The following is a 23491-nucleotide window of genomic DNA, read 5'->3' as shown; positions in this document are numbered from 1 at the left end:
CGCTGCTCTGGTTTTGCCAGAAGCGGCTTAGTCTTGCTGGCCACATGACCCAAAAGCTGTCTGCGGACAAATGCCGGCTCACTCGGCCTATAGAGCGAGATGAGCGCGCAACCCCAGAGTTGTCCGTGACTGGACCTAATGGTCAGGGGTACCTTTACCTTTACCTTTTTAGTAATCTACAGGCCTTTACTGTGATATGAGAGCAAGGCCAAATAGTGAATGCCCAAACTCATCCAGGGGTGCCAACTTGAATACAGTGGTACCTCGAGTTACATACACTTCAGGTTACAGACTCCGCTAACCCAGAAATAGTACCTCGGGTTAAGAACTTTGCTTCAGGATGAGAACAGAAATCGTGCTGCGGCGGCGTGGCGGCAGTGGAAGGCCCCATTAGCTAAAGTGGTGCTTCAGGTTAAGAACAGTTTCAGGTTAAGAACGGACCTCCAGAACGAATTAAGTACATAACCAGAGTTACCACTGTATATCAGCTGCCATTTGAATTTTGCATTATAAGAACTCATGTTGCTTTTTCCATTCTGGCATGACCCAACGGTATGGGAGTTTCATGAGTAGATCTCACCATGCCTTCTTCCATGTCACAGGGGGAGGTTTGTGAGTTTCACAGGGGGTTACATGGAAATGAGGGAGTTAACCTTTTCTCCCCATCCCACAATGCAGTGTACTCCAATTAAAAACACCACCGTGGTTACTATTAGCCTGGGGTTGGGGGCAGACATCTAACTTTTTTCTCCTTCCAGAGCTAACAGAAGCTTGGAGAGAGGGATTGGGGAAATCACATGCTGGAGAAAGTTAAAATCCTCTCTGCCCGCTATGCAAACCCTATTTTTCCCATCCTTGCCCCTCAGCTACTTTAAGCAAATTGGAAGGTCTAGGCATATATCTCCCATGTCACATTAGTTTGGCCCCAGGTAATGTGACAATAAAGAGGCTTCCAAGCATCCTGAACTCTACCCAGTATAAATATCTGCCATTTCTCTTCGACAAATTGATTTAAGGAACTATATTATTTGATCTACGATAGGCAGAATGTCACGAGCCATACATAAACACACACATTTATACATCCAAAAGATGTACGAGGTTTTTCTTTTAAAAAAGTAAAAAAAACAGATAAGGTACAGTAAAGTAGAAATGAAATATAAATGTATTCATACATACTTGAAAATGAATTTTGTTTTCTGAGATGCCAGCGCTTCGCTGTGTGCAGCAAGATCCCAATCTTCTGAAGACGAGTGGGTCAAACCCTAAAGAGATTTTGAAAATGTGCATTTTAATGTTAAATAATATGATTTGGATTTAGAGCAGTTGTTAATACTTATGGATTACACTCCAAACAGAAAAGCAAACGTCTAGGAATTCCAGCCTTACTGATGCCAACAACCGCTCCATACCTCTGATGCAACAAGACTTGAAAAAGACATGATCTGATGTTGCTTTCTTTCCACCGTTTCACGAAGCAGTTAGAATGGTAAGGCTGGATAGAAAGGGAGGAAGCAACTGAGACACATGCTCACAAACCCCCATCATGTGAGCAGAAACTGGAAAGTGGAAAGAGCAGAATTTCCTTACAGCAAATTCATTAAAAAAAAATCCTGATAAATGTAGCTGAACATAGTGAGTGTAGACAAGCCTTTCTGCGAGGGCCTCCAACCCAGTGGTGGAGAATTCTCTGGAAAAACAATCTCTCAAAGGACCTGTTTTCTTTCTCTAGCGCTAATACATTCAGGAACCTCACCAAAATGCTAGAGAGGGTGCAGCTCCACAGGCACATACCTCCACATGTGGTGGGAGTGTCCCAAAATCCAACTATTCTGGACAACAGCCATACGAGAAATATGTAAAATAACTAAGCAAATATTAGACATCACCCCAGAATTGGCCCTACTAAACATCTTCCAAGACAACAATGCCATTTACACCACAAAGAACTCATAACCCACCTACTTTTAGCATCCAGAAACACCATAACCAGACACTGGAGAGACCTGTCAGGAGTAAGCATGGACCAATGGTACCAAATAGTATGGGAAACAGCCCTACTAGAAAAATTAACCAATAAACTGAAACTGACACGGGGACAAACAGAAGAAGAAGGCTCCCCTTTATCACATACACAGCCCAACAAGACAATGACAATAATCCACCAACAGCATATGAATCAATATGGCCAACCTGATCCAAAACACCCACCCACCTCACTCACACATGAAAACAAAGATCACCACAGCCACTCACAAACAACCAACCACACCCTAGGCCAGGGGTCTGAAACCTTTAAGACAAAAAGAGCCACTTGGACCCATTTCCGAAAAAACAACAACAACTGGGAGCCGCAAAAACATTGCAACATTTAAAACAAATATAACACTACATATATTGTTTCTGGCCTTAATGCTATATATACAGGATCGTGCAGTCAGCTGTCAATCTCAAGAAAAAAGGACAAATTAATAGCTAATTAAAATATTTAATTTACAACCAGGTAACCAGGTTAATGGGACTTTTGCTCCTGAACCTCAGTGCTCAGTGTCTGCACATCAGGGCTGTAAGACGTCACCTTCATTTTCACACAGGCTTGCAAGCTGTCATCTGTGAGGCGTGATCAGTGCTTGTTTTTAATATAGTTCATGTTGGAGAAGACCTGCTCACATACATATGTGGAAGAGACCACAAGGGCCATCGAGTCCAACCCCCTGCCAAGCAGGAAACACCATCAGAGCACTCCTGACATATGGTTGTCAAGCCTCTGCTTAAAGACCTCCAAAGAAGGAGACTCCACCACACCCCTTGGCAGCAATTCACCAAACTTTCACCTGCTTAAGTTTGAAAAGGGGCTTCAAGCAACTAAAAAGGGGCTTCAGGCAACTAACTCCACGTGGAATTCCACGCGACCGCGACTGCATAATCAATGCTACAAAATGCCAAAGAAAATTAACCAGGGCCCCAGTGAACCATAAATCATAATCAGTGCCTGATGTAAATAATAATTAATAATGAGGGCCCAATGTCATCCTCGTCATTATAAAAATAATCCCTCTCTTCGTGCCACCCAGCCTCCCAAGAAAAAAACCCCACTTCAAACGGTCACAAAGCACAAATTCCACGCGACCGCGACTTGCTATGCCCAATAATCAATGCCCCAAAATGCCATAGAAAATTAATCAGGGCCCCAGTGTACCATAAATCATAATCAGTGCCTGATGTAAATAATAATTAATAATGAGGCATTCGTCATTATAAAAATACCGTATTTTTCGCCCCATAGGACGCTCCGTCCCATAGGACGCACCTAGTTTTTTGGGGGGGGAATAAAGGGAAAAATTTTTCCCTTTATTTCCCCCCCCCCCAAAAGCAGGTCGGGGAAACCGAACCAGGTCGAGGAACAGCGTGATGGCGGCGCTGCGCCTCCCTGCTGTCCCCCGAGCTTGTGGGGCTGGCCGATGCCTGCGGGGCGGCAGGCTGCTATCCGCAGCGTGGGGAGCCTTGCCGGGAAGTCCGGCAAGGCTCCCCATGCTGCGGATGTCTGCCTGGCGAGGGGGGCGCTCTGATTTAGGGCGCCCGCCCGGCGGGCGGCAGGCTGCTATCCGCAGCGTGGGAAGCCTTGCCGGGACCTCCGGCAAGGCTCCCCACGCTGCGGATGTCTGCCTGGCGAGGGGGGCGCTCTGATTTAGGGCGCCCGCCCGGCGGGCGGCAGGCTGCTATCCGCAGCGTGGGAAGCCTTGCCGGGACCTCCGGCAAGGCTCCCCACGCTGCGGATGTCTGCCTGGCGAGGGGGGCGCTCTGATTTAGGGCGCCCCGCCCGCCGGGCGGCAGGCTGCTATCCGCAGCGTGGGGAGCCTTGCCGGGAAGTCCGGCAAGGCTCCCCATGCTGTGGATGTCTGCCTGGTGAGGGGGGCGCTCTGATTTAGGGCGCCCCGCCCGCCGGGCGGCAGGCTGCTATCCGCAGCGTGGGAAGCCTTGCCGGGACCTCCGGCAAGGCTCCCCACGCTGCGGATGTCTGCCTGGCGAGGGGGGCGCTCTGATTTAGGGCGCCCCGCCCGCCGGGCGGCAGGCTGCTATCCGCAGCGTGGAGAGCCTTGCCGGGACCTCCGGCAAGGCTCCCCACGCTGCGGATGTCTGCCTGGCGAGGGGGGCGCTCTGATTTAGGGCGCCCCGCCCGCCGGGCGGCAGGCTGCTATCCGCAGCGTGGGGAGCCTTGCCGGGACCTCCGGCAAGGCTCCCCACGCTGCGGATGTCTGCCTGGCGAGGGGGGCGCTCTGATTTAGGGCGCCCCGCCCACCGGGCAGCAGGCTGCTATCCGCAGCGTGGGAAGCCTTGCCGGGACCTCCGGCAAGGCTTCCCACGCTGCGGATGTCTGCCTGGCGAGGGGGGCGCTCTGCTTTACGGCGCCCCGCCCGCTGGGCGGCAGGCTGGTCACCTCCGCCCCTCGCCTCCGCCCCTCGCCTCCTCCCCTCGCCACCGCCCCGGAGCCGCAGCAAAGGCTTTAAAGAGCCGCATGCGGCTCTGGAGCCGCAGGTTGCCGACCCCCGCCCTAGGCCAACCCCAACCTCTCTCACCACCAAAGGAACACAAGTGAACAGCAGAGAACTGGCACGAGCAACGCTGACACCAAACCCTACATACATTAAGCACAATAGAAACATCACCACCCGACCCCACCCATCTTCCCCCCCTCCACCTCTTTTTCTCTCCCCCTAATGTCTCAACAAATGAAACGGATTTGTAAAAATGTTACATGGAAAAATACGGGAGACATGACACATACTTCTGTAAAACAAGAAAATCTTTAATAAAAAAAAAGCAGGATCAAAGGAACTGTTGATGGCATTTTACCATTGTACTGTTGAGAGTGTGTTAACTTATGGTCTGTGTGTGTGGTTTGGGAGCTGCACAGCGAGGGGGAAAACAATGCTGTCCAAGGTTGTAAAGACTGCAGAGAGAATAATTGGGTGCACTCTTCCCACCTTAGATCAAATCTATGCTGCCAGGTGCCATAAGAAAGCGGCAGAGATAGCGCAGGATAGTGCGCACCCCGGAAATGATCTCTTTCAGCTTCTGCCTTCTGGAAGAAGGTACAGGGTTATAAAGACCAGGACTAGCCGCCTGAGAAACAGTTTCTACCCAAATGCAATTCTGGTTTTAAACACCTTATAAGGAGTCTCTATAGGAGTATATTGTATTTTAAAATGGGGTTTCAGAGTTTTTAGGGAGCTTTGAATGTCTTATGTAGATTTTTCAATTTCATTGTTCTATATGGGACAATGACAATACAGTGGTGCCTCGCAAGACGAAAAGAATCCGTTCTGTGATTCTCTTCGTCTAGCGGTTTTTTCGTCTTGCGAAGCAAGCCCATTGACGGATTAGCAGATTAGCGCTATTAGCGCTATTAGCAGCTTTCAGCGGCTTTTAGCGGCTTATCTGCTGATCTGATCAGCTGATAAGTGGCTTAGCGGCTTAGAAAAAAGGGGGGAGGGAAAAAACCAGAAGGAACTCGCCAGACATTGTCGTCTTGCGAAGCAAGCCCATAGGAGATTCGTTTTGTGAAGCACCTCCAAAACGGGAAACTCTTTCGTCTAGCGAGTTTTCCGTCTTGCGAGGTATTCGTCTTGCGGGGCACCGCTGTAAAGATACTGTATTGTATCGTATCAAGGAGAAAGGAGGGTGGGGAGATTATTGGCTATTTCCTTTCCTCCATGAAACCTCTCAGTTGCTCTGGAGGGTACCCCAATCCTCAGAGGGTCCCCCGAGCAGATTTTCAGAGAGTTGCAGGAGGGGATTTGCAAAACTACCACCTTCGCTTTTCCTTGTGAGCAGAACTCTACTTCTGAGAAATCAGGATCCAAACCCTTGTTAAATATATATATATTTAACAATTCTTTAAGCCTGAAAGGAAAATAGGAAGGATGTCCATGGGTGAACTCCATATCTATCAAAATGAGCCTAGGGAGGTCAGGCATGGGTCCTTGCTGGTCAGAAGGATTATTGAGGAAAATCTTGAAACTGTAGGGAAATTATGGTTCACAACAACCCACGTTGTTTATATGGAAGCATTATCAGGACGAGCATGAATCCAAACCAGGCATAGGCAAACTCTGGTCCTCCAGATGTTTGGGACTACAATTCCCATCATCCCTGACCACTGGTACTGTTAGCTAGGGGTGATGGGAACTGTAATCCCAAACATCTGAAGGACTGGAGTTTGCCTATGCCTGATCTAAACGTATTTTGACATGGCATCACTTTCATAAGTGATATTCTAAAACGGACAACACTAACTTATTGGGATAGAATTAGAAGTATATTGACTCTTTGTCCCTTTTTTAATATTTGGGTGGAACAGACCCTCCCTGTATCAGGAACTGGAACTGAATCTGAATGTCACCATCTAGTTCAAGCCACTTTATATAAGAAAATAATTGTGGCTGAAAATGTCAAGATTAATTAGTGAAGTCCTGTTTCATCCAGAGTATCAACACTGATACCGAGCGATCTAATTTCAGCTATAAATGATGTCATGTGAACTAATAACACAGAAAAACAACAGTTGAACAAATGACTTTTTTTTTTCTCACAAGGGATTTCAGGATATACCTTGAGATGAGACAATTCGCCTTATCTATATACTAATACCAAGTCAAGTCCTACACTGTGCATGTGCTTATCCACCTAAAACACTATATAGCGTGTTCTCCTTCACGGAGAGCACGTGTTGCGGTGGGGGCCGCCAGGACACTCCAAAGTTGGGGGCGGGCTAATTGATCATTGGCCACTGATGCGATTGCGGCTTCCCTTGTTGTTGGGAAGAAGTTAATGTTGCCATTTGTTGATTGACAGCCAGAAATGCTAAAACTCCTTGCACGAGGCTAGGGCTTCCTCTTTTTGCCCGTGCATCGCATTGCCCGTCCCCCCTCCCTAGAATTAGGGCTGTTCGCTTTGACCTTGCTATGCCTGTCATGGGGTCGTCTGCTCTTGGGGCAGGGGCCCGGTAGGAATTTTGTCCATCTGGCTGATTGGGCTGGGGCCATTTGGTTTTTGCCTACTGCGTAGCAAATTGTCGCAGCTCTCACCCCTCCCCCAAGCTGCCAAATTTTAAAGATGTGGCTTATTTGTGAGTGAGGCTTATATTTGGGCCAATACGGTATGCAGCTTATTTTTGGGTGCGGCTTATATTTGGGCCAATATGGTATGTGGGTGGTGACTGGGAAGTGGGTCTTCTCAATGGTGTTATTCTGCTTACTGAGTTCTCTTCCAAGGAAGGTTTGCCAGGCATAGAGTTTCTCTTTGGGGTCACCAAGTAAGCTTAAAAAAATAATAACCCCTAGACTATTTTTATCCATAAAATACAATCTATAAAATTAATAATAATAAATATAGCAATATATGAATATGTAGTTTTATACGGATCTACCAGGCTTTTAATCAGAGATTATTTTTTGCTGCTAGTTTTATCCGCTATTTTAATTTTGTTGCATCTTTTATTTTATCCCCGTTTTCGTGGTGAAAGCTGCCCTGAGATATGAAGGTCGTCATAGAAATGTATTAATAGGTTTTAAAACGGCATTGATTTCAATGGCAGAGATGAAACGCATGCATAAATTTCCCCCAATGACCTCAATGGGACTTCTGAGGAACTCTGGTTAGATCGTGCTCCACATTTTTAATGCATTACAGATACAGTGGTGCCCCGCAAGACGAATGCCTCGCAAGACGGAAAACCCGCTAGACGAAAGGGTTTTCCGTTTTGGAGGTGCTTCACAAAACGAATTTGTCTTGCGAGTTCCTGTGGGGTTTTTTTCCTCCCCCCCCTTTTCCCCAAGCCGCTAAGCCGCTTATCAGCTGATCCGCTAAGCCGCTTATCAGCTGATCCGCTAAGCCGCTTATCAGCTGATCCGCTAAGCCGCTTATCAGCTGATCCGCTAAGCCGCTTATCAGCTGATCCGCTAAGCCGCTTATCAGCTGACCCGCTAAGCCGCTTATCAGCTGACCCGCTAAACCGCTTATCAGCTGATCCACTAAGCCGCTAAACCGCTTTTCAGCTGATCCACTAAGCCGCTAATAGCGCTAATCCGCTAAGCCGCTAATGGGCTTGCTTCGCAAGATGAAAAAACCACAAGACGAAGAGACTCGCGGAACGGATTCTTTTCGTCTTGCGAGGCACCACTGTACATGCAATTGCAAGCCCAGTCCAACTTAGCTTTGTTAATAAATCTAGTGTTTTTGCCATCTTCAGACTTAAAAAAAAATATTGATAGTTTATCTTAAAATCCATAAGTTAATTTGGAAGCAAAATGTACTACTACAGGAGAAAACATTGTTATTAAAAGAAATCCTGAAGGATCTATAAATATATTTTAAATCCCTCGTGTATGTGTGTGTGTGTGTAAAGAGACAGCAGAAAATAACCTTTAGCAAAGTGTGATTTGTTCTAATAATTTAGTATAGAATTCAGTGAAATAAGAACTGAAGTAGTGTATCATGCCCTGAATACCTAAGTGACTGGATGATTTGATAAAATGGTGGCATAACCTGCACTGAAACAAAGCAAAATAATTATTAAAGATTTAAAAAAATAATGAGAAGAAGCAGGATATATTAACATTTGCAAGTAATGAGATCATGAAGCAGAAATTCACGGGACGAAAAAAAAAAAAAACCCCAGCACAGCTACAAGAACCCAATAAAAGGTTAATTAAAGAACATTATATAATACATCCTCAGAATCATAAAATTATTAAGACAACAACCACCGACAGAAAAGCTACCGCTAATATGCCTCATTTGTAATTTTATTTATTTATTTATTGAAAAGCATGAACTCGCACAGCAGACTTCATTTCATATTAGAAAGTCGGCTTACTGACAACAACAATGTCTTCAGGGGTTCAGAGGGTTTAATTGAAGCATTGCTGTAAAGTAATGGCTGCATACTTAATTAGAAGAATAAAAGTAAGGAAACCAATTGTTGTTGCTCAGGTGAGCACGACATGGACACACAAAAATGGAAGAGGCGAAAGACAATATATTATATCAGGGGTAGGCAAACTAAGGCCCGGGGGGCCCAATGCTCGTAAATCTGGCCCGCGGACCCTGCCACCTGCTCGGTCAGTCCCCGCATGCTGCGGATGCCTCGCCGCGCAGGGACTGACTTTCGCGACGCTGGCACAGCTTCTGGGCGGGTGGCGATGCTGGCGCGGCTTCGGATTGGCTGCAGGAAGTTCCAGCAGCCAATCTGAAGCCTTGCCGCCCGCACACTGAGCTAAACCCATCACGGCCATGGACAGGCGGGCGGCAGGTCTCGGCTGCGCCATGGGCATCGTGACGGGCGCGTAGTAGGTCTTCAGCCAGAGCTTGGCGCGCTTGCTGGCCCCGCACCTGGCACCTGGCTTGGTGGTGGAGGGTAAGCTGTGCCCACCAACCTGGCCTCGGACGGCGGGCCACAGAACGTGGTACATGCCGCCTGGGAGCTCTGCAGGGATGGACCGATGGAGCGGCTGCTGATTGTCAACAACGGTGGTGAGTGGGTGGCGCCGAGATGTGCTCCTGAGCGTGTGCAGAGTGCATTCCTCCTCCAGGTCCAGAGGCAGCTGTGGGACCGGCTTGCAGGGTATTTATATTTTTAAATTAAAAAAAAATCAGATTTTTTTTTATTTAAATCAGATTTTTTTTTATTTAATCGGATTTTTAAAATAAAATCCTTTTGGAGGAAAAATCTTTCTAGTTTTATATTTAAGGTACATTATAGTCCAAAGGCTATTCATCAGGAAATAAGAATTTGTTTTAAGTTTTTCATATGTGCTAAAACTCAGTCTAAGGTTTTTTTTAAAAAAAAATCGTATAACCACATCAGTTAACAAACATGGATACATATGCTATAATGTTATTGTTTTAGTTAAATTGTTTAAATTGTTACTAATGATTATTTTTCTCCTTCCAATGAAGTACAGCAGAAAAGTTGTGCAAATATAAGCAGTTAACTTATTAAACCTCACAATAATTTCATAATTATCTGCCTATGTATTTCTAATCGTATAAGCAAATCAGAAATTTTTGATATAGCTGTAAAAACTACTCTGAAAATCTCTTATTCCAAAAATGAAACCTTCATCTGGTTGTAAATATTAAGATTATACCAGCAAGAATGAGTCTTCCTGTAAAAAAAATTAAAAATTAAATCAAGTCTTACTGTCTAGTGATTTAAATCAATTTAATTTAAATCAATTCCACCCTGCTTTGAACAAGTCAGCTTATGTTCGAATGCTCTGAAGATACTTAAAAACAACAACTAGCCACAGTCAATTTTAACCAGAATTTATGTGAAGTGGAAGCAAAAGTCTCCCCCCAGAAGCATCGGAGGAAAGGGGGGAGAGCAGAAGACCAAGACTTGCTATCATTTTAATTGCTAAGAACTGGAAAAAGGATTACACACCAACAAAAGAATGGCAAAATAAATTACTGGATCACATTGAATTGGCTAAACTAACAGAGGTAATCGGAGACCAACCTAAACAAAAGTTCAGAACAGAGTGGGAAAAGTGTAAAGAGAGTCTCCAAGTGAAAACCTGGACTTGTTTTGATTAATTTCTGCAATATTATTTATAATTCTTAGGTTATGTATGCCAGACAATCATAATAATAATTCAGAAAGGAAACAGTTGAAAAGAAATAAATTAAAAAGCCGATATCAGGGTGAAGGAAGCCAAAATTTTATGTTATTTATATTTATGTGGTGTAAATGTTTAGGTTTCGCTGATTGTAACTTTTATTGTCATTATCTAATTTCTAATATCTTTTTGTGGGACGCGGGTGGCGCTGTGGGTTAAACTACAGAGCCTAGGACTTGCTGATCAGAAGGTCGGTGGTTCAAATCCCCGCGACGGTGTGAGCTCCCTTTGCTCGGTCCCTGCTCCTGCCAACCCAGCAGTTCGAAAGCACGTCAAAGTGCAAGTAGATAAATAGGTACCGCTCCGGCAGGAAGGTAAACGGCATTTCTGTGCGCTGTTCTGGTTTGCCAGAAGTGGCTTAGTCATGCTGGCCACATGACCCGGAAGCTGTATGCCGGCTCCCTCGGCTAATAAAGCGAGATGAGCGCCGCAACCCCAGAGTCGGTCACGACTGGACCTAATGGTCAGGGTTCCCTTTACCTTTTAATATCTTTTTATTGCTGTATATTCTTTATGTTTTTTCTTCTGTTTTGTTGTTGTTTTTCTGATGTATCAATAAAAACATTTTAAAAATTAAAAAAAGTGTGACACATTGACACGGGCAATGCGTATTCCTCTCAAATTTGGTAGCGACTGTGGCCCAGTTTGCACGTCACAGTCAAATATAGTTGCGTGTCGAGGTCCCCAAGCCACATCACACATCAATTTTGGTTTGGGTTTTTGGCACTATTTTGGCCACAACTTTATTTAAATACACCCAAGTGAGTGGTTGCTTAGGCATTGGTTCAGACTATCTGCCCTTGCCCAGGGACAGCACTGACTTCCGGATTCCAGCGGAAGCCAGTGAGGGAAACAAATTTTGGGGAGAAAATGAAGCTGGGCCTCAGTCCCTCACTTCTCACCCTCATGCTCCTGGTGGCCCAAGTCCGATGCCAGGGACAAGGACAAAAAGAATGGCAAGCCCCTGGATTCCTTTAACGGAATTCCCTTTCCGCACCACCATTGGAGGGGTAGGCACTTACACCTCCACCAAACATTTGAACCAATGCCTAACCGCCAACCTTACAAGTTGTGATGATTTGCTATGCAGTAGGGAAAAACCAAATGGCACCAGCCAATCAGCCAAATGGACAAATTCCTACCAGGCCCCTGCCTCAAAGCAGACGACCCCATGACAGGCATAGCAAGGTCAAGCGAACAACCCACCCAATACAGGGAGGGTGGGCGGGTGATCCGCTGCAAGCAGCCAAGAGGACGCCCAAAGTTGGGCAACCACTATTTAAAACCTCTGACCCCGCCTTCAAAATTGGCAACAAACAGTTCTCCCCAGCGACCCAATTAACCCATTCACTGCCTGGGTCCCTCTACAAATCCGCCCAGCAACAATGGGGTGGCTTGTATTCCCCACCGCAACACGCACTCTCTGCTAGGGAGAACACGTTTTAACAAACCTTGGCTTAACACCATGGTTTGTACAGAGCCAAAGATTGGTCAGAAAACTATGCTTTGTTGCTCCTGTTGGCTGGAAGGAAGCAGCAAAGCAGGAGTCATTTGTATGTTTTCAGTAAACTGTCAGCTATGATTAACCATGGCACATGAATCCACAATAAGCATGACCACGAATCATTGTAGCTTCCGACGTGACATAATTTTTTAAAAAAAGTCATTCTGAACTAAAGAATGAACCAATTGTACTGCTTCAACATAAAGCCCAAAAAATGTGAGCACCTTATGTAAGTTTCTACTACCGAATTAGTGCCAAAAGAGGGAATTGGATCTTGTGTGGGTTGGAGATTCACAACTTGGCCAGACACCATTTACTCCTTTTTTTCTGGATGGCCATACTGAGCAAAATGAGGAAATGGAAACCCAAGAGGACAGTTCCTAACATTTCCAAGAAATGTCATTTATGAATTTTATGGTTGGGATACAGAGAGCTACTCCAGACACGCCAAAAGACTTAGTGGGATATTTGGCTTTTTGCATTTTCCTTTTAACAGCAGAAACACGCCCCAGATGACAATTGTTTATGAAATGAGGCAAGAGTATTGTTAGCCCAGAAATGGAAGCAAGAAGAAATTCCGACAAAAGAAGAACGGCAGAGGAAATTAACGGGCTATGCAGAATTGGACAAAATAACAGGAAGGATTTGAAACCTGCGGGACCAGAGATTTACAGAAGATTGGAAGAAGTATATGAATTATTTGAAGAGCAACTGTAATCAACAAATTACGCTAGTAGGACCACAAGAAGCTTTGTAAGGAGAAATATACAAAGTGTTACAAAGTGGAAAAAGATAGAGATATTGGTTATGAGTTTGAAATGTAATAGGGAAAATAAGAAATGCATACTAAGAGATTAGATTGGAAAATTTCCAGACAGGACTGATGGAAGTCAAAAAAATTGAATAAGATGTAAAAATATGTTTAACTACTGTTGAAAATGGTATGTAAAAAACTAATAAAAATTTATATATTAAAAAAGACAATTGTTTATGAAATGAATATGCCTTGAATTTGGCTAAGATGGCTCCGACTTCATCTTTGTTCATGTTCCGTCACTGAGCACTAAGCTAATGGAGAAGCAGCTATTTTTTGTAAACTTGATTGAGTAATGTGAACTACATAGGCGTTATGCAGGCGTTATAAAAGCAGCTAGCCTATATTCACTACTAACAGAAGGTCAGACATTGTTGCTTTAATATAAAAATTAAAAAGTTTTTTCCAAGCAAGAAGTTCCTAGTTCAGTTCCCTCTGAAGGAGGATGGGGCTGACTGACAGGCGGATTATGCACACAAGCAATGACAGGTATATAATGAAATCTTTTACGCAAAACTGGAACTTAAATCTCGCAGGAACCGTTCCATTCTTCAATATTTTTTTTACCAAGTAAGACTTTTTCTTCCTTCAAAGTCTGTTATCTTTTATTACCACCTTACAAGGCTGCACAGCAGGAGTTAAGGTTGCATGTGTGACTAATTTTAGGAAATTGGACACATGCAGAATTTAAGTGACAAGCGATTTAAGTGTTTTTGAGTATTTAGGAGTGTTCTATATTTAAGAGCATTTCAACTTAATTTCTCCAAATATTATTGCTGCTTTGACATACAATTTCCTCTAATTATTGCAGCTATTAGAAAATCAGGTGAACAACATGGATATGTGTGAATTATTTAGTTGTTAGAACCTCTGATTTATATGTCTGCAGGTGGCAGTTTCATTTGTCCCTTAGACCTTTCAAATCATCATCTATGGAAAGGCCAAATATTAATTTTCCAGATCCAGTTAAAATCCAGTAATATATGCTTAGCAATAGCTAAACACGCAGTAAGACCAAGTGTGAGACTTCCTCCAACTTGTCGCTTATTCTAAACACACGGCCTAATTGTTTTGATTTCGAAACACTCAGATAAAGTTAAATAAACTGAGATAAGTGCAAGCTGCTAAACATCATTTGTGCCATTTATGATGACAGATAACATGATGAATCTTGAACTTGGGTTTTGCTAAAAACCATTTTCTGAAGCAAGAATGAGAGCAACTGTGCGAAAAATTTTGCTGGGTAAATCTCAGTTCACTGTCTCTGGGCTGTTTCCCAAGATACAAAGGTAATTCAGCCACTGAAGTCAACCAACCAGGGCTCCCTGTAAAATTTGAATGTACATCACTGTTTACATTTTAAGGTACCGTATTTTTCGCCCTATAGGACGCACTTTTCCCCCTCCAAAAATGAAGGGGAAATGTGTGTGCATCCTGTGGGGCGAATGCAGGCTTTCACTGAAGCCTGGAGAGTGAGAGGGGTCGGTGCACACCGACCCCTCTCGCTCTCCAGGCTTCAGGAAGCTATCCGCAAGCCTTGGGAGCCCGCGGAAGTTCCTGCTGGGCTCCCTAGGCTTGCAGATAGCAGCTTGCATCCCGAAGCCTGGGGCACGCTGAGCAGCACGCCTCGGGCTTTGGGCAGATATCCGCAAGCCTGGAGAGCCCGGCGGGAACTCCCAAGGCTTGCAGATAGCAGCCTGTTCTGGGGGCTGGGGTTGGGGAAAGCTCAGGCTTGGGCTTCCCCCGCCCCAGCCCCGCGCCTGGGGGAAAAAATATTTTCCCCCCTTTATTTCCCCCTCCCCCCAAACTAGGTGTGCCCTATGGGCCGGTGCACCCTATAGGGCGAAAAATACGGTATACACCTAAAACATAATGAGTCAGGGGGTGTTCTGCTGGAATGTGTAAACAAAGTAGGGCTGCTTCTTCAGCAATTCCAGCAAACAGGGTTAAAATAGATGGAAAGCTGAGAATATCATCCTGAGTTGAGATACTTGAAGCAGGTCATGAGGGGAAAAACCATGTACACTCTTCCTTTCCAGTCTTCTCCAAAGTGAATCCCTCTAACTGCAGTTAAGAGATATGTCAACTTAGGTTTTAATTGCAGTTTGTACTAAATCAGCTCCATCCTAATGAGGGATTATTAACCAGCTCATTTCAAATTCCATTTCATCCTACCTAGTATTAACTGTGGTCAATAACTTCAATAATAACACCTCTTAAGTGTGATTGTGTTTGAAGGGAATCCTCTTTTTGTTGGCGAAGGGTAGGGACTGGAGGAAAACTATGTTCCAATGCCCTGTTCGCCATCAGAACAAGAATTATAGTGCACTAATGCATAGCTGTCGAAACAAAACTTATTTTGTAAGATGATAATTTGTTTGCAATTTTAAGGGGGTGGATTATCAACGTCTCCCTGTTACATTTTGGGGTGGAGTATTGCTGCCAATACTCCACCCTAAAATGGACGTGGGTGGCACTGTGGTCTAAACCACTGAGCCTAGGACTTGCCAATCAGAAGGTCAGCGGTTCGAATCCCCGCAACAGGTGAATTCCCGTTGCTCGGTCCCAGCTCCTGCCAATTTAGCAGTTCGAAAGCACATCAAAGTGCAAGTAGATAAATAGGTACCGCTCCGGCGGGAAGGTAAACGGCGTTTCCGTGCACTGCTCTGGTTCGCCAGAAGCGGCTTAGTCATGACCCGGAAAAACTGCGGACAAACGTTGGCTCCCTCGGCCACTAAAGCGAGATGAGTGCTGCAACCCCCAGAGTCGTTCACGACTGGACTTAACTGTCAGGGGTCCTTTACTTTTTTTTATTGCTGCCATGCTCATAGCACAGAATTACTACGGTCTACTTCAGTGTATAGGAGAAGGTCTGAAGATTCTGTTCATTTGCCACCACGTTCTTCATGTGTAATCCAGAAACCCCATTTCTGCAGCATCACATTGGGCTTGCCAATCAAAAGGTCCGTGGTTCAACTCCCTGCCACGGGGTAAGCTCCCGTTGTTCTGTCCCAGCTCTTGCCTACCTAGCAGTCTGAAAGCATGCCAGTGCAAGTAGATAAATAGGTACTGCTCCGGTGGAAAGGTAAACAGCATTTCCATGTGCTCTGGTTTCCCTCATGGTGTCCCGTTGTGCCAAATGTGGTTTAGTCATGATGGCCACATGACCCAGAAAGGTGTCTGCGGACAAACGCCGGCTCCCTCGGCCTGAAAGCGAGATGAGTGCCACAACCCCATAGTCGCCTTTGACTGGACTTAGCCATCCAGGGGTCCTTTACTTTACCTGTGAAAATGATGTTCATGCAGGAACCCACATGACTTCTTATGTGCATTGTCCTACAAGGTCTGCCCCCAAACCTCCCACCAGTCTATTAATGAACCTGTGCAAGCCTTAAGGCATATATATATATATATATATATATATATATATATATGCAGGTTTTGGTGTCTTCGGGTGTCTTCCCGTGTAAGAGTTGGGGTGTCTAGGCGACGTTTCGACGAGGTCTCACTCGTCATCTTCAGGCTGGTGCTTTCGGCTTCTTGTTACTAGAACAGATATAAAATTTTACAGAAGGCGAGAGCTTACAAATTTCCTAACAGATAAGAATCTGCCCGTGAAGACCTCTGAATGTTTAGAACATGAGCATTGCTGTACACATCACGAACAGATGTTGCAGTCTCTGGAGACAAGTTCTCCAAAACATCATTACCCCCTCAGATAGCATCTCTGTAAGACTTTATAATCCAATGGCTGCAGAACTGACGAGGAATATTCTAAGCCAATGCTGGGCTGTAGCTACAAATATGAAAATAGTGGAGATATCAGGTTGCTTACTATAAGCAGAATTAAGATAACTGTTCTTATATCCTATTTGTAATAGCAACCCTTCATATATATTTTTTACTTATTAGGTCTCTATTCTCCTGTGATATCTGGAGCAGACTGCATATTTGCATTGCACCTTTGCAACATTTTCTCCTTTAGAGCTAGGACAGCTCTGTAACACATTCTGTCACCTCCCATCTGAAGGCTGGTGGAAAGGAGAGAATGGAAAAATACCTAATAAAGCTTTTTAAAAAAATCTAGTTTATGTTGCAATGTTCAAAGCAAACAGAAAGAGTCTGGTATAGATAAACTAATTTCCACCTGTTTCTGCTTACTGCATATACAGTAACTCAATTTAGATTGATCGGATAATGTTTGCAGACTTACTACACTGGCACGAGACGACTATAGCCATTCAGATTATTATTTCAAAAGCACCAAGATGAAATGCTGTTTGTGTTCCTTTTAATTTCGTTTTAGCTCTTTGTTTATCTCTCTACTTCAAAGCACTTTCAGCATCTGACAACTATGTAAAATTGAAGCAGGAAAAGGTGCCACGCTCAATCTGCCTTACTTTGCAAGGCATTAGAGAGGCATGATTCGGATTTGATGCCATGCGAAGAAGCACCCTCTAAAAATAAGTTCAGCCGTGTGCCATACGCAGCTGGGAACTACATTCAAAATAAATAAATGCTCAACGTTTCTGGTAGCGCTAGTTTTATTAAGGAGGGATTGTCTCTTTTTCATTTTTCAGATTATTTTTATTACCGTATTTTTCGTTCCATAAGATGCACCTGACCATAAGACGCACCTAGTTTTTAGAGGGGGAATGCAAGAAAAAAAAATTCTTTAAAGGGAGCACTGAACAGAACCTGTATGCATCCCATAGTATTTCTACCTCTTCCAATTTACAAATAACTCATTCCAATTTTTATAAAAAATTTAAATAAATATAAATAGGTATTAATCATTAACATTGCAAGTCTATTTAATTCAACCCTACTAGTGTTGTTAATTGTGTACAATTGTACAAATTTACTCTCATCTTTTTGGAAAGCATGATCAAGCTGGTTTAGGATTTTCCCGGTCAGTTTAGCCAGTTCTGCATATTCCATCATCTTCGTCTGCCACTCTTCTATTGTTGGTAATTCCTGCTGCTTCCATTTTTGGGCTAAAAAAATCCTTGCTGCCGTTGTTGCATACATAAACAGTTTTTAAAAAAATCTCTTTTTGGAATTTCTTCGCCTACTATACCCAATAAAAATGCTTCTGCTTTTTAAACAAATGTACTTTTGTACATTTTCTTTAACTCATTATATATCATTTCCCAGTAAGCCACGAACGCCTCTGAGGTTGCAGTGCTCATCTCGCTTTACTGGCCAAGGGAGCCGACGTTTGTCCGCAGACAGTTTTTCTGGGTCATGTGGCCAGCATGACTAAGCCGCTTCTGGCGAAACCAGAGCAGCACACGGAAACGACGTTTACCTTCCCGCCAGAGTGGTACCTATTTATCTACTTGCACTTTGATGGGCTTTCAAACTGCTAGGTGGGCAGGAGCAGGGACCGAGTAATGGGAGCTCACCCCATCATGGGGATTCGAACCTCCAACCTTCTGATCGACAAGCCCTAGGCTCGGTGGTTTAGACCACAGCTCCACCCTCGTCCCAGTAAGCTTTTATTTACTACAAGTCTACCACATGTGATAGAAGTTCCCGTCTCTTTTCCCAGATGTGCAGGCTATATGCAATTCCTAGCATTGAAAACGTGGTGACTCACATCTTCCTGTGGTTACATCGCCCCAAACCTTCTTCAGGAGAACCAGATCTCTGCTACCAAGCTCCCATGTCCGATGAAAGTCACATGATGGTGATGGCAATGTTTTTCTTCCTAGTGTCCTGATTTTGGGGGGATTGGGAGGGTGAGAGTCCCATGGACTGCAAGAAGATCAAACCTCTCCATTCTGAAGGAAATCAGCCCTGAGTGCTCACTGGAAGGACAGATCCTGAAGCTGAGGCTCCAATACTTTGGCCACCTCACGAGAAGAGAAGACTCCTGAAAAAGACCTTGATGTTGGGAAAGATGAAGGGCACAAGGAGAAGGGGACGACAGAGGACGAGATGGTTGGACAGTGTTCTCGAAGCTACCAGCATGAGTTTGACCAAACTGCGGGAGGCAGTGGAAGACAGGAGTGCCTGGCGTGCTCTGGTCCATGGGGTCACGAAGAGTCGGACACAACTAAACGACGAAACAACAACAACAACAAGGCAGAGAGGTCACCCTCCACCAGTAGTCGCTCTTACCCTGTGCAACCAACCAGCTTGTGAACTTCCACATCTGCATGCGATGTCAACGACAGACACATGGATTACTGGCAAATGCTGAAATGCTAACATTTACCACAACTTCGTGAATAGTCTCTAACATGTACCTAGATTACCCCACATGTGCCCCTTTCAAGCACTTTGGCACTACAGCAGATAAAGGTATAGGTAAAGGGACCCCTGACCACTAGGTCCAGTCGTGACCGACTCTGGGGTCGCGGCGCTCATCTCGCTTTATTGTCCGAGGGAGCTGGCGTACACCTTTCGGGCGTACACCTTAGCATGATTAAGCCGCTTCTGGCGAACCAGAGCAGCACACGGAAACGCCGTTTACCTTCCCGCCGGAGCGGTACCTATTTATCTACTTGCACTTTGACGTGCTTTCGAACTACTAGGTTGGCAGGAGCTGGGACCGAGAAATGGGAGCTCAGCCTGTCGCGGGGATTCGAACCGCCGACCTTCTGATCGGCAAGTCCTAGGCTCTGTGGTTTAACCCACAGCGCCACCCGCGTCCCTCCACATCGCCACCCGCAATTGTAAGAACTCGCTTGTTTAGTGTGGCAGTGGAACATTGGAACCCCCTGTCTATTGAGAGAAAGCAGGCCCCTTCGCTGAATTATTTCCAGCACCTGCTTAAAAGGTTCCTGTTTAGACAAGCCTACCCAAATACTTAGAAAGTTTTATTATTTCAACTTATTTATGTTTTCAAGTAGGGTTGCAAATTTTCATTGATTTTCCTGTTTTATCTTTTGCAAACCACTTTGAGGGCTTTTGTGTGTTTTTTTACAATCAAGTGGTACACAAATTTTACGAAATAAATGAAAATAGATAACATCCTTGATATAAGTTAGAAATGCAGCATTTGTTGTTGTTGAAGCATATACCATAATAGTTGTTATTTATGTCAAGCAAGATACCTGAGGAATAATGACCTCACTGGGTTAACTAAGCCAGCGACTTTCATTCGCTTGAATCTGTTAAGGGCTGAACTATGGAACTGTAATACTATGAATTCTGAAAATGCAGAGTTGATTGCACAGCAACTGGTCTTCACAAACTACAAGTTACGTAGCTTTCCCCCAGCAGAGATTAATCTCCAGTACAAGGGATGTCATAACGTACAGCAGCCAAAAGAAGATCCCTTAAAATTTACCTATTCAGTTTGTGTCTCCCTGAAGCAATTGCCCCTGCTTTTATTACTTCTTTTTTCTACTAAGCCAACAGCCAAAAGAACAAATAAAACAGACTCAAACAAGTGCTGCACAGATTACTGAACTGAAAGCAGGTCATGGAAAGGACGTCAACTATTGCAGTACGCTTTGATCTCTCCCTGATTTGACTTTACCCCACGTCCCCAAACCAATGAGTTCAACATGTTGAAGTCATAACAGATCCTCCTTTTTGAATACTGCCTTTTCAGGAATGCCGGCAATTTCATATCCGCCGCATCTTTGCCATCTAAAATACACCCATAGCTGGTCACGTAAGAACAAGAAATACAGTAGTATGTTAACTTGGCAGCCTTTTGTTTATTTATGAATCATAAATAAGTCTAAAAACTTTTTTAGAAAGCACATTCTCCTCCCCCCCATCCATGTCCCACCCCATGGATTAAGACAGCTAGATAACTTTGGCTTCTGCAAGGCATCATAGCAACAGCTCCAAAACTAACTCGCTCCAGATGTCCCTGTGATCATCTAATCAGACATCAAACACAGCACTCTGACAAGCTCTCACACTGATTATAAGTATTCTATATATATGTTCCCACAGCATAAATACATACAGTAGCTACTTGGGAGCTTGGGTTTGTTGTGGTTTTTTAATCTCTATCTCTCTCTCTCTCTTTAAATTGACTCATCTAATTCAGAATTCTATTTAAACATACATGAGCAGCTATGGAAAGAAACACCAGGCCTTCTAAATGGCAGAAAACTCTCCCATTCATTCCCATAGGGCTCTGTTCTTCTGTTCAATGCAAATGTATGCATTTCAAAATAGTATTTAAAAGCAGAACCAAAAAAAAAAGGAAAGAAAAAGAAAGCTTGATAGCTAATAAATACACCTCTTGGGCTCACAGGTTCTGAAAGAAACATAGGTCTCCTAAAGAGAAGAGATTTAGAGGAGTCGTGTGTTCATCCATTCACACAGTCACCAAATGTAAGATGGGTAAGAAGACCTCTGCTAGCCCCTATTCCATAGCAAGACCCTATTCGATCCCCCAGCTCCAAAAATCCATTTACCGTATTTTTCGCACCATAGGACGCACCAGACAATAGGACGCACCTTGTTTTAGAGGGAGGAGAACAAGAAAAAAAAATTCTCCCCCTCTCTGCCCAGCACCCCTTCAAAGTGGCAGGAGGCGCTGCGCAGAGAGGGGGAGATTTTTCCCGCTCTAAAACAAGGTGCTGTTCAAGGTGAGTTCAGTCGCCTTCAGGCGGCTACCTTGGAAGCCTGGAGAGTGAGAGGGGTTGGTGTGCACGGACCCCTCTCGCTCTCCAGGCTTCAGGTTCCTTTCAACCTGCTCTTTGGGGCTGGCGGGGGGAAGCCCACCACCAGCCCCAAAGAGCAGGTCAGGGAGCAGCGGAAAGGCGCAGCGGAGAGGCTGCTGCCATAGTCGCGAGTCACCTCTCCAGCTAGGAGAAGGTCGTGGGGGGCTCCTGCCATAGCCACGCGTCACCTCTCCAGCCGGGAGAGGGTCACGGGGCTAAGGCAACTTCGCTCCATAGGACGCACACACATTTCCCCTTCATTTTTGAAGGGGAAAAAGTGCGCCCTATAGAGCGAAAAATACGGTAGGTACAGAAAGGATGGAAAACATTTAAAGAGCATTTGAAAAATTATTGCAACAACAAAAATCTCCTGGCAGAACTTGAATGATTCTTGCAAAATAAAAAGTACAGATAACAACTTTCTTTTGACAAGAACAAAGAAAATAAAATGGTAATTTGAAACTGTGTGTAAAACAATAATAGGAACAACAGTACAATGAGTCTAATCGGAAGTCAAATCTATTTTTCTCTTGATCTTTCCTTTTTCGTTTCTTTTCGTTTTCTTTTTCCTTTCTTTTTTCCTCTTCTTTTCTTTCTTTTTTCTTTATCTATTTTTGTAACGTAAAACAGATACAGAAAAAAAAAACCTATGGAATGTTGATCTAGTTGTTGCGACATTTTGTAATGTTATGTATTGTTAAGGATGGTTGATGTAGTGAATGGCGAATTGCTGTTTTAGCTATTGTTGATTGTTATGTTATTGTTGAGTGCTAAATAAAGGCTAAAAAGAAAAAAAGAAAGAAGAAGAAGAAGAAGAAGAAGAAGAAGAAGAAGAAGAAGAAGACCTCTGCTGATGTGGCCACAGTGCATTCTAGTTCATTTATACTTGGGAGCAGACCTCCTCCTTGGAAAACTAAAAACAGTCCAGGAGTCCAGGAGCAAATGATCCATCCCCTGGTCTACTCCTCCATCCTTCTAAACTTGGATTCTAGGTGATTTCACAGCTCTCTACTGAGAAGAATTCATTTGTGTCTGGAGATAGGCAGCAAAAGTTTAAGGCGCCCAAGTTATCGCCAAGTTACAATCAAGCCAGAAATTGCCTGTTAAATGATGAGAACTGGTGTGCACAGTGGTACCTTGGTTCTCAAACTTAATCCGTGCCGGGATTCCGTTCCAAAACCAAGGCATGCTTTCCCACAGAGAGTAATGTAAAATGGATTAATTCGTTCCAGACTTTTAAGAACCCCCAAAACAGCAATTTAACATGAATTTTATACTATCTAACGAGACCGTTGATCTATAAAATGAAAGCAATAAACAATGTACTGCAGTCACACAATCAATCAATCAATCAGTAACTGAAATGGGTTCTACATAGTCACAAAAAACAGGAAGCCACAAAAATGCAAAATAAATAGCAAAAACAGACAGACCTCAGCATAACGCTCAAAACAGAAGCGTGGCACTCAAAACGGAGTATGTTTGGCTTCCGAAAGATGTTTGCAAACCGGAACACTTACTTCCGGCTTTGCAGTGTTTGGGTTCTGAGTTGTTTGAGTACCAAGGTATTTGAGAACCAAGGAACCACTGTACAGTGGTACCTCAGGTTACATACGCTTCAGGTTACATATGCATCAGGTTACAGACTCCGCTAACCCAGAAATATTACCTCGGGTTAAAAACTTTGCTTCAGGATGAGAACAGAAATCGTACAGCGGCAGTGCAGCGGCAGCGGGAGGCCCCATTAGCTAAAGTGACCCGGAAACTGTACGCCGGCTCCCTCGGCCAATAAAGCGAGATGAGCACCGCAACCCCAGAGTCAGTCACGACTGGACCTAATGGTCAGGGGTCC

General features: G+C 44.3%; 1 protein-coding gene across 1 annotated transcript in view; it reads right to left on the bottom strand.

Moving 5' to 3' along the window:
• Positions 1 to 23491, bottom strand: part of PARD3B (par-3 family cell polarity regulator beta) — a 622948-nt gene that overhangs the window by 446992 nt on the left and 152465 nt on the right. Inside the window, exon 5 of the mRNA XM_081200610.1 lies at positions 1180 to 1265. Coding sequence (XP_081056736.1) covers positions 1180 to 1265 — 86 coding nt within the window. The remainder of the gene's footprint in view (positions 1 to 1179; positions 1266 to 23491) is intronic.

Source organism: Podarcis bocagei (genome assembly GCF_964188305.1).
Source record: "Podarcis bocagei genome assembly, chromosome: 1".
NCBI lineage: Eukaryota > Metazoa > Chordata > Lepidosauria > Squamata > Lacertidae > Podarcis > Podarcis bocagei.
Note: the sequence above shows the minus strand (reverse complement) of the source record. Positions and strands in the feature narration are given on the sequence as shown.